This window comes from Dermochelys coriacea, chromosome 3 (assembly GCF_009764565.3).
Source record: "Dermochelys coriacea isolate rDerCor1 chromosome 3, rDerCor1.pri.v4, whole genome shotgun sequence".
Lineage (NCBI taxonomy): Eukaryota > Metazoa > Chordata > Testudines > Dermochelyidae > Dermochelys > Dermochelys coriacea.
This window is the reverse complement of record NC_050070.1, coordinates 146,739,186-146,751,819: the sequence shown is the minus strand read 5'-3', so window position 1 is coordinate 146,751,819 and position 12,634 is coordinate 146,739,186. Positions and strand designations below refer to the sequence as shown.

At 42.8% G+C, this 12,634-nt stretch overlaps 1 protein-coding gene across 1 annotated transcript in view; it reads right to left on the bottom strand.

Annotated features, from left to right (window-relative positions):
• Positions 1-12,634, bottom strand: part of CRIM1 (cysteine rich transmembrane BMP regulator 1) — a 325,649-nt gene that overhangs the window by 190,473 nt on the left and 122,542 nt on the right. The window contains 1 exon segment of the mRNA XM_038396670.2: positions 6,146-6,388. Coding sequence (XP_038252598.2) covers positions 6,146-6,388 — 243 coding nt within the window.

Genomic DNA, 12,634 nt, shown 5'->3' with positions numbered 1-12,634 from the left:
ATAAAAACCATATACAGTAAGATGAACTCTTTGCAGACACTGGAAAACCAAAGCTAAACAGCTATGGGAAGCTCCAGCTCTTGCCATGGGTGGTGAAAAGGAATGGAGAGGGAAGCCCCTTTTATGCCTTTGGGTTGACACACACGGAAAGCATGGACGTTGCCTATTGGCATTACTGGCAAAAGTTTCCGACTCAAGTGCATTGGGAGCATATGCATCTACAATGGAATGTACATGTACACAATCACTTGAATGAGAACTTCTGAGGTACAAATACAGGGGAGTGTACATTATAAGGAACAGAAGTTCAGAGATAAGTGATAAAAATTATAGGCATAGAAAGGCTACTGTATAAAAAGATACAGAGTACAGTGAAACTGTTTAGAAAGAAGATAAATAAAAGGTGAAGGGATAGTCTCTAGGAGAATAGTCCTGTGGTTAACACCTTGAGCTGGACTCCAAAGATCTTGGTTCAATTCCTGACTCTACCACAGAGTGCGACTTTGGGTAAAGCACTTTTGCTCCTTCTCAGCTCCCCCTCTATGAAAAAGGATAACACTACTTCCTTTCTTTGACCCTTTTATCACCTTGTCTATTTAAGTTTTAAGCTCTTTAGGTTAGGGACTCTCTTCTTATGTGCCTGTACAGTATCCAGCACAATGGGAAGCTATTCTTGCCATTCTACCCCAGTACAAACAATGACAATTCATACTTTTTAAGCTCAGAAGGGACCATTATGATAATCTAGATTAGCTTAATAAAAATAGAAATTCAACATAATGAATAGTATACAGAACACAAAATCAGGCTCTTCACAAGGGGACATTCAATAAAACTGAAAGGCAAAAATTTGAAATTAATAAAAGAAAACATTTGCTTTTTTATTTAACATGTAATTAACCTGGGAAACTCTTTGCCACTTGACAGTATTGAAGCCAAGACCTTAGGATTCAAGAAAGGATTAGACATTTATAGGGACAATGAAAAAAAAACTATAGTATATTAAATACAAGAAAAAAAATGAGAAGGAAGATATACCCTCATTTAAAAAAAAAACAAAACAAAAAATACAAACATGTCCCCTGTGGGGTTTCTTCCACAGCTTCTGGTACTGGCCACTGTCAGCAACAGGATACTGGACTAGAGGGACCACTGGTCTGATCTAGCATTGATCCTACCAATATAGGCATGTGTGTACCAAGTATAGCACAGCAACAACAGATCTGATGACTTTGTGACAGTGAGGTCTACTTTTACCCCCAAATCTCCTACTGGTTTTTGTATAGACTGTTAGTGCACATTGTGTTGTTTCTGTAAATGTAACTTCCAGAATCTTTTAATGTCTGGTCACTCTGAAAATCCCCAAACTACAGGCCCCATACAATTTCCATTTGAAATGCACAATCACTTATCAGCACATGTAAGCCACGAAGAAATGAAGTATCTGCCCTATACTGAATATATATTTTGCCCACATATCACAACAATGGTTTGATCATTTCCCTGTTCGTAAGTCTTGTATTGATCTATTTGGCCCCACCTAGTAGTTTCCTCTGTGATCACCCACCCTGCCAAATAGTGACAGAGTCAGAATTTAAGGCTCAAGAGACCACTAGATTATCTGATCCGACCTCCTTTATAGCAGAGACCACCACCACCACCCACACAATAACCCAACAACTAAAATGAGACCAAAGTATTACAACGCACAGAAGACTAGACTATTATGAGCAACAGCAGAGAACAGAAGGGCCCGAGGCACACCAATGCCCGAGAACCCTGCACTAGCAGGGAAATGATTAAGTGAGATATACCCAGATAATCCTAGTTTTAGCCAATGATTTTAATGTATTGTTCATTTATTGTATAATGCTATGTTCTATATAACCACTGTATGCTAAAGAGAGTTAAATTGTAGAATTATAGAAGTATAAGAACTTGTTTACACTACAAAATTAGGTCAATTTAATTTAGGTCAACCTACAGCCAATGCAGTAATTTAATTGGCTGTTGGTGTCTACACTACCCTCCTCCTGCCTATGAAATGCATCCTCACCAGAAGCACTTAAACCAACTGAAGTGGGGCATTGTGGGGCACTCACAGCCGAATGTGGGGCACTGATAGCTACGCGGGGCTCACAGTTGAAGCCCCCGATCCACCCTGGGTTGACAGCCCCAGCTGTGAGCCCCACGCAAGCTCAATTTCACAGCACAGAGCCTAGCAAGAGTGAAATTGACATTCTTGCCAATTTCATTCTGCCACTGTCTCTGCTCAGAGCAGGCCCGCTCTGACAGCTCTGGGAGGAGCTGGGAGCCCAGGCTCTCAGGGCCCAGCAGCTGGGCTCAGAAAAGGGAGCCCAGACAGTAGTGGTGTTCCCAGCGAGGAGAGGAGAGCCAAGTCAGCAGCCTGCTGGGAGCAAGTAGCTGGGAATCAGGAAACCAGGCTTTAGCTGGAGCCCCCCACTTGCCTTGGGGTGACAGCCCCAGTGAGCCAGGTGTAGGTTTCACCATAGGAAACCTATTAGCCTTTCTTGTCAATTTCACAGCTCCAGACTGGAGCTGTGAAATTGACAAGAATTTTAATCAACAGCCAAAGTAAGTAACGCAATGTCTACATGGACACTGTGTTGCCCTAAATACACCGAGATAAGCCCTACATCTCTTGTGGAAATGGTGTTATGCTGGTGTAGTAGGGCACTTGCATCAGCGGGAGCAAGACTCTAGTATAGACACTGACATAGTTAGGTCGACATAAGTTAGATCAACCTAACTCTGTAGTGTAGACCAAGCCTGAGATTGATCAGTAGTTAGAAGGGATGATTATGTTTTAGGTATACAAGTAAGGAGGGCTGAAATGCATGACCTCTAAGCAAAGGCCTATAAGATTTTAGCTTAGCTATTTTAGGCCTTAGAGATAAGAAATATTGACATAAGTAAATGAATAAATAAGTGAGCTGTAGCTCACGAAAGCTTATCCTCTAATAAATTTGTTAGTCTCTAAGGTGCCACAAGTACTCCTTTTCTTTTTGTGAATACAGACTAACACGGCTGCTACTTTGAAACCTGACATAAGTAAGTGACCAAAGAATAACCTATACCATAAGATTATGGGAAAAGATGTACCAAGAGGTGAAATCATGAAAAATTAGAAAGATTAATTTTAGATGACAAAAATGCTGTAGAGTCACATTTCTCTCCAACACCTGCCTTAACTACAGGATACAGGTTTTGCATCAATGCTAATGAGAATAAAAGGAACTATATACAACCTATAGAAAACGGAGTACCTCAAGTTTTGTGGTCACCAGATCAATAAGGAAAAAGAGGGTTGACACTTTCCTATACATCTGCAGTGCATAGGTATAGTTAAAAAAAATCACATTATAAAAAGAGGGTGCCCAGATTGGGAAAACTCAGCTCCCTACGGGAAACTCCAGCAGGAACTATCCATCCACTGATGCCCAATCCATGAGAGACCCATCAGACCCTAAAAGTATCTAGGAGGATGTGAATATGACCGTAGCTAGAATTTGTGTGTGGCTATATGTAGGATTTATATATACTGTGATATTCATAACTGTGCTGGTAACTTTAATAAAACTGATGAGATATTAGCACTTGTTCTTGTGATTGTATATGCTACTTTCCTTGGCCTCCATGTGTTCCTATGTGCTCTAGATTTGAAACAACAGGCAGAGATAACTCTATTGAATTTGATATTGTAGCCACCAGAGCTGAAACCACAGCTATCGTAATACAAGATCACTAAACTTACTTTAAATAAAAATAAAAGGTTACATAGCAAATGACGCACACTCACCTGCTGCACAAGGTGGCGAAAACCCACAGAGCTCACTGCAAATCTGATCTGGGGGGAAATTTCTTCCCAACCACTCATAAGACAATCAAATAGATCCCGAGCATGTGAGCAAGAATTGGCCAGCCACACACCCAAGAGAAAATGCACAGTGCCACTTCAGAGCCCTGGCCCACCTTTCCAATGTCCCATCTGCAGCCATGGCCATCTCCTGATGATTCAGAGGAATTACATTAAAAACAAACCCTCTCAGAATACAAGGCAGGGAGGGAGGGAATCCCCTCCTAACCTGTCTGTGGCTGGCTGAAACCCTAAAGCATGAGCTTTAGGAACATAGGACAAACTAGAAGCGAGCCCCAGGGCTGTTGAGCCTATTCCAAGTACTGATGATGCAGGGTGCAGAGTTTCACCTTTGATTTCAATGGGAGTAGCACCTCACAAGTGAGAGTTATTTGTGTGTTCACATAAAGTGGGAAATGGACAAAGGTTGAACATGTTGCCCAGCTCTCTGAGTGTTCCTTTGACCCGTATGTAATGACTGTGTACTTCTTTTAAGTTTGCCAGATCCTCATTTTATGGCCTCTGAAAATCTTCACACTTAGGAAGTATCTTTCTTACCCTTGCTATATACAGAATCATAGACTCGTAGGACTGAAAGCAACCTCGAGAGGGTACCTAGTCCAGACCCTTACACTCAAGGCAGGACTAAGTATAAGAACATCCCTGACACGTGTTTGTCTAAACTATCTTAAAAAATCTCCAATGATAGAGATTCCACAACCTCCCTAGGAAATTTATTCCAGTGCTTAATCACCCTGACTGTTAGGAATTTTTTCCTAATGTCCAACCTAAATCACCCTTGCTGCAATTTAAGTCCATTGCTTCTTGTCCTATCCTCAGAGGTTAAAGAGAACAATTTTTCTCCCTTCTCCTTGTAACCACCTTTTATGTATTTGAAAACTTATATCCCCTTTCAGTCTTCTCTTCTCCAAACTAAACAAACCCATTCCCCCCCCCCCACCATCTTCTCTTATAGATCATGTTTTCTAGACCTTTATATCTTTTTTGTTGCTTTTCTCTGGATTTTCTTCAATTTGTCCACACCTTTCTTGAAATGTGGCACCCAGAACTGGACACAATACTCCAGTTGAGGCCTAATCAATGTGGAGTAGAGCAGAAGAATTATTTCTTGTGTCTTGCTTACAAACACTCCTGCTAATACATCCCAGATTGATGTTTGCTTTTTTTTTTTTTTTTTTTGCGCAAGTGTTACACAGTTGACTCATAGTTAGTTTGTAATCAATGACCCCCAGATCCCTTTCTGCAGTACCCCTTCCTAAGCAGTCATTTCCCATTTTGTGTGTGCAATTGATTGTTCCTTCCTTCCTAAGTGGAGTACTTTGCATTTGTCCTTATTGAATTTCATCCTATTTACTTCAGACCATTTCTCCATTTGTCCAGATCATTTTGAATTTTAATCTTATGTCCCAAAACTCTCGCAACCCCTCCCAGCTTGGTATTGTCCGCAAACTTTATAAGTGTACTCTCTATCCATTATCTAAATCATTGTTGATATTTAACAGAATTGGACTCAGAACTGATTCCTGTGGGACCCCACTCCATTTGCCCTTCCAGCATGAATGTGAACCACTGCTAACTACTCTGTGGGAATGGTTTTCCAAGTTATGCACCCACCTTATAGTAGCTCCATCTAGGTTGTATTTCCCTAGTTTGTTTATGAGAAAGTCATGTGAGACAGTATCAAAAGCCTTACTAAAGTCAAGATCATCACATCTACCACTTCCCCACATTCACAAGGCTTATTACCCTGCCAAAGACAGCTATTAGGTTGGTTTTACATGATTTGTTCTTGACAAATCGATGCTGACTGTTACTTATCACCTTATTCTCTTCTAGCTGCCTGCAAATTGATTGCTTAATTAAATAGTAAGTGCAGTCCTCCCAGTAAGAAAGGAACTTCTTGGAAGTTGCATATGTTACGCTTACTCTGAATATCAGAAAAGTTGTTTTTGCAAAAATATCTATGGTAGTATACACCACCCTCTCTTATAGCCCCCTTCCCCCATTTAAGTTTATCTCAGACGAGAAAAATATTTGTTTAAATAAGTTGTGGAGGGTTTTAAATGGATGTTGTTCCAGTGATGTGCAGTACACAGTTATTGATGATATAATACCTGTAATAGGATATTCAGAAGATTTTACAATGGTTACAGTGTAGTCTGTACTGGAAATTTATATTATACATTGTGCTTCTTAGATATAGGTGACGGGGAAAATTTCAACATAAAAAATGGCACCCATTTTTACCTGGTTTACATTCGTAGAGATCACAGCACTCCCCTGGCTTCCCCGATGCTTTAGAAACCAATATATTCAAGTAGCCTGGCTGGCAAACTTTCCTCAAGCAACCTGCAGGGTTGCACACACAGCGGCTTGGAAGTGGACAGCATTCCCCTGGAGGAGCATAACCTTCAATCAAAATGGAATCTTCTGGACAGCGAGGAGAAAACTGGACCTCACAGCGGGCCTTGGAGCAGTCAGGTTTCTCTTCTGAAAAGGAGAGAGAAATCAGCATACTGCATATGTCAGTAAAACACTGTCCGGATGTTTAAGCTCCACAGTACTGCTTTGACAAGCCTGGAGGCTATTACCCTTGCAGCTGATGTGCCACAAGAAAAATAAGGATTGGCTAACATCAACCAAGTTTAACAGCAGTACTGGGATCTACCAAGGCAGTAATATAGGTAGAGAGATGACGACAAATGTATGTTCAGTATATTTTACTAAAACTTTATTTGCCCCTTTTTTTTTTTTTAATTCTTTAGTACTGCAGAATGTAGTGAAACTAAATGTTTATTTGGCTCTGATAATTAAAAAAACAACCCCTCTCTCTCTCTAACTATAGATGAACCTGGTAACAATGCCTGGCTTTAATGTTGTCTAAGTCTCTCCATACTAAAAACTGTATTCAGTAGCTTAAAACTCTGTAAATTTCAGCTGTTTGAACTGAAATTTCCCATGCTGGAGTCTGTCTCAGGTTAATTTTTAAGTTTCAGCAAAAACAGTTCAGCTATTTCCAAGAATGAGATAGGGAAAATTTTTAAAAATTTGTACAAACTGTTTCATTAAGAAGCTCTGAAGCCTACATGCTTTGGAGCAGAGACCTGCAATTTGGCTGAGGGAAGAGGGGTCATTCTGGTATCAGCGATGTGCCTTTTGCTGTCCCCATGAAAATCCACCCACATTTAGCCAAGTTATAAGCCTCCAAAAAGCAGCAATTCATAAATGTTCAGAAGAGACTTGTAGAGTTTGGCAGCTATGTTCTCTGAAGATTCCTTCTGTATTAGACCTGCTTCTGCTCAGGGCTGCAATATATGAGAAGGACTCGTCCTGCATCCACTCTTCCTAATACAGCTAGGGCCATGGAGACATCCTGCACCCTCAATAGTACCCCTGCTAGTTCCCAGGAAGAGGAAGCGGCCTCACTGGAATGCAGAGAGGTGAGGGGCAGAGGGCACAGACAAGCTGGGAAGGTGAGGTAGGGAAAAATGTGGGGTTGAGGGGGTAACAAAGAAAGTGAGGCAGATACAAGCTGGAAGAAATGGGCTAGAAAGGAGACAAACACAAACTTGATAGGGGAAGGTGAATGGCTGAAAAAGATTATGAGGGTAGAGGAGTAAGACAAAGAGCGCTGTGAGCGCTCCTAGGGCAAGCTGGGTGGATACAGACAGGTCTTTAACCAGTATTGCACACTCCTTTCCCAAAAGCTGGAAAGCAAAGACTCCAGACTCTCAACATTTCTCTGCTGTCTAGAAAATAATGAAACCCACTGACAAAGCCTGCTTGTCACCCACCTGTAATGGCTGGTCTACAAAGAGACTAACAGCCTGCTACTTAGATCAGTTACTCCATTAACTCAAGCGGTAGAAGTCTATACTGTGAATCCAACTTTACTGATGACTCAGTATCATTCCAGATACTGGTATTTCAGTGGGTTTTTAAAACAAACTAGGCAATTATATATTTAACAGTACACTGAAAGAAAGTTATGGTTACATGGGATAGTAGTATCTCCTGACTTTTGAGATTTCAGTCTCTCTTCCTGCTCCCCTATATGGCATCTAGGAGGCCCTGTCCTTAGGGAAGGTCTGAACCTCCTTTCCCTGCTCCCACATTGGATCCAGGAGGATCCTTGCCCTACTAAAGGGTCTGGGCCATTCTCTCAGTCCCCCTCACATGAGCTGGATTCTGTGGGACCCTACCCCTCAGGATGTCTTAGCCCTTCTTCCCCCCCATGTAGAATCTGGGGGGGTCCTTGCCTTCTGGGTGACTCTGAACCCCTCTCTACACATTCTGTTCATGTGACAGGATCCAAGGAGAGGCTGTCCCTGTGGGTATCTGCGCCTCTCTCCCTACACCCAACATAAGCCAGGATATGGCTCTGTAACTCTGAGGGGGACTGACCAGGGGGGTTCCCAAGATACAGCCCCCTGGGGGAAAAAAACAAACAGTTTTTCTTAAAGTTTACAGATTCAACTGTTTTTGTGCAAATCTGGCTCCTAACATGCTAAATGGTTAATGGGATTGATCACTGAGAAGGAGGGTACATGTTAGAGGATGGTGGAGGAGGTGGGTGATTTGCAGGCTGGGTCTTCTTCAGACGCTCAAAGTTACTGAAACCACCATGAAATAAAACTGTCAAGTTTTGGGTGCCTAAATTATGCTGAGATTTCCGTTAGCGGCCCTGGGAGCAACTTCAACCATTTCAAAGCATGACCATTATCCCTATTCCACTGTAACAAAGTATATCAGGTGCAAGGGAGCACTTGGAAATCTCAGAACAACCTAATGGCCTAAGTGGAAAGAACAGTAGAGTACGACTCAGAAAATCTGGGCTCTATTCCCAGCTCTGCTATTGATCTTTCAAGTGACACTCGCCAAATCACTTCAACTCTCTGTGCCTCATTTTCCCTATCAGTATAATGGGGATGTTTTCCTCCTTAGTAAAATGATCTGAGATCTACTGCTGAAGAGTGCTATGTAAGAGCTCAGTATTATTATAATTATCTGCCCACATTATCTCAACCGCAAACCTTCAAGATGAATACAACTGCCTAAATAAGCACTTACTTCTACTAACACCATTTCTCTTTACGATTAAAAAAACCGATTCATGCAGAGTTAAGGTTGTTGCCCACTGATATCTCATGCCCTTTCAGAATGTTAAATTCTGCAAAACTCAAACTTCTGAAAACAAGGAAATATAGAATTAAGGTGTACAACCACTGAATCGTTATAATCTTTGAATGATGCCTCAATATGCTCATAATGAACTTCCTCACACACTGCCTGTGCACTGTACCCTACAGGAGCTATACCTTACCTACCCAAACTCAAAAACTTAACCTAATCCACAGAAAGACCACCACATCTGCACCCCTTTCATCTTTATGCACCCGATGCCATCTATACTTTCACTTTCCCTTCATTACACCCACAGACCATACTCAGTTCCACCTTACTGCTGATAATCCCCATGGCAAGATGTCTTCTGTGCCCTGCTACTGATGCAACTCCCACAAACCAGCACCAGAAATGAATCATACTGGAACTCTCAAGATACACATACACTCCTCTCTCTCTCTCACCCACACCCCTCTCAGATTACCTCATATCACAATCACAGCTCTGCCAAATGGCTCCAACTAATCCCTCTGTAGCAGGGTAGCTTCCCCACTCCTGCAGAACAGGGGATAAAAGCAGCCCTCAAGAGGGCTGCAGCTGGGAAAAGCTAGGCTGATTGGAGAAACAGCCACAGCTGGCACTATTATTATTATTAGGCCACAGCTGGCACTATAAAAGGGCTGTGAGCCAGGAGCTCAAGGGAGTCTCACTCTAGCCCTAGAGTGGGAAGGGCTAGCTGCCTGGGAGCAGCACAGCACAAGCCTGGTAAACCCCCAGGCTGCAGGCCTTGAGGAAGGCCTATGAAAAGGTCCTGGGGCTGCAGAGGGGCAGCCTGAGGCTAGGCAAAGGCAGCAGGTCCTAACCCCTTGCCAACGATGAGTGGCCATGACAGACTGCAGTCTGCCCCAGTGAGCAGGGGCTAGATGATGACTGGCAGTAACCACTGAGGCAAGGTGGGTTTAGAGGGTTGGGGGTTCCCCTGGGAAAGGAGACAGTGTGGGGTACTGCTGAGGCAGAACCCCGAAGTTAAAGGGCACCGGGGTCCAGGCGGGACACGAAGCTGAGGCAGGTGAGACATCGGCCAGCAGGGGGCGCTCCAAGTCTGAAAAGAGCTAAATTTCCAGATGACCAGCAGGAGGCTCCACTCTGGTGAGTCCTCGCTTCGCTACACCTCCATCATTCAATACAGCTACATACAATACAGTGAACGCAGCTGGTATGTATGCAGATAATCCCCAGAGACTATTACCAGCTTCAGGAGTAAAACTGGATAGGAACGTACTGTAACTCTTCATTTCCTGGTTTTCAGAAGTTTGAGATACTATTAAGTAACATTATTCACGGACAAAACATTAACACAGTTAGTAAAAGAAACAAGTTTGTAATACAGCCTAAATCATGTAAATAAACAGTTTGATATAGGTGCTGGAACTAGGGATGCTAGGGGAACAGCTGAACCCCCTGGCTTGAAGTGGTTTCCATCATATACAGGGTTTACAGTTTGGTTCAAGGCTCAGCACCTCCACTATCCAAACTATCCCTGCACCCCCTAGTTCAGTATATATATTCTTTCCCACAGCTCCACAAAAGTCACTTCCATTCTGCTCTCTGTCATCACCTTTATCTTCTTTTCCTTTTTAACAAAAACACCATGGCTACAGGCTGCCCTTGAAGCCTTAGAAAATTCTCTTCCATTTGTGGATTCAAAGAACACTAGTACTTCTCTGAAAAAAACCAGAGTTAATTCAATAGGCTTGAAACATTTTATAAATTAAACTACTTTACAATTATTTCTACTTGCATTGCATTGTTGCTGATAAAGGAAAGGTATCAGCATACCTGAAGACCCAACTGGGTTTTACCAGATGCCCAAGAAGATGAAAAAAGATGACTGGAGAATAGAGGAAACCTGACTGATAACCAGATATACAGTTTAACTGGTACTACTAGCTTGATTTCCTTTCCTTTGTTTCTTGTTTGTCATTTTGCCTAAAAATTGATTGAGGCATATGGTTTGAATGGGTATACATTTTAAAAGATTTGCAATCTTGTTTTCATATTTTAATTTCAGTGACAATAGTTTGGATTTTAGTGTTCCATGACGTGTTGAAACACAACTAACATTGAATATTTCCAACACACCTCTGACCAACATATTAACCCACAGAGACCTTCCTGCCAACACTACAAAAAGAAGGATTCTGGGTGGACTCCTCCTGAAGGTCGAAACAGCAGCCTGGATTTCTACATAGACTGCTTCCGCCGACATGCACGAGCTGAAATTGTGGAAAAGCAGCATCGCTTACCCCATAACCTCAGCCATGCAGAACACAGTGCCATCCACAGCCTCAGAAACAACTCTGACATCATAATCAAAAAGGCTGACAAAGGAGGTGCTGTCGTCATCATGAATAGGTCGGAGTATGGACAAGAGGCTACTAGGCAGCTCTCCAACACCACTTTCTACAAGCCATTACCCTCTGATCCCACTGAGAGTTACCAAAAGAAACTACAGCATTTGCTCAAGAAACTCCCTGAAAAAGCACAAGAACAAATCCGCACAGACACACCCCTGGAGCCCCGACCTGGGGTATTCTATCTGCTACCCAAGATCCATAAACCTGGAAATCCTGGACGCCCCATCATCTCAGGCATTGGCACCCTGACAGCAGGATTGTCTGGCTATGTAGACTCCCTCCTCAGGCCCTTCGTTACCAGCACTCCCAGCTATCTTCGAGACACCACTGACTTCCTGAGGAAACTACAGTCCATTGGTGATCTTCCTAAAAACACCATCCTAGCCACTATGGATGTAGAAGCCCTCTACACCAACATTCCACACAAAGATGGACTACAAGCCGTCAGGAACAGTATCCCCGATACTGTCACGGCTAACCTGGTGGCTGAAATTTGTGACTTTGTCCTGACCCATAACTATTTCACATTTGGTGACAATGTATACCTTCAAATCAGCGGCACTGCGATGGGTACCCGCATGGCCCCACAGTATGCCAACATTTTTATGGCTGACTTAGAACAACGCTTCCTCAGCTCTCATCCCCTAATGCCCCTACTCTACTTGCGCTACATTGATGACATCTTCATCATCTGGACCCATGGAAAAGAAGCTCTTGAGGAATTCCACCATGATTTCAACAATTTCCATCCCACCATCAACCTCAGCCTGGACCAGTCCACACAAGAGATCCACTTCCTGGACACTACGGTGCTAATAAGCGATGGTCACATAAACACCACCCTATATCGGAAACCTACTGACCGCTATTCCTACCTACATGCCTCTAGCTTTCATCCAGATCATACCACTCGATCCATTGTCTACAGCCAAGCTCTACGATATAACCGCATTTGCTCCAACCCCTCAGACAGAGACAAACACCTACAAGATCTCTATCATGCATTCCTACAACTACAATACCCATCTGCTGAAGTGAAGAAACAGATTGACAGAGCTAGAAGAGTACCCAGAAGTCAACTACTACAGGACAGGCCCAACAAAGAAAACAACAGAACGCCACTAGCCATCACCTTCAGCCCCCAACTAAAACTTCTCCAACGCATCATCAAGGATCTACAACCTATCCTGAAGGA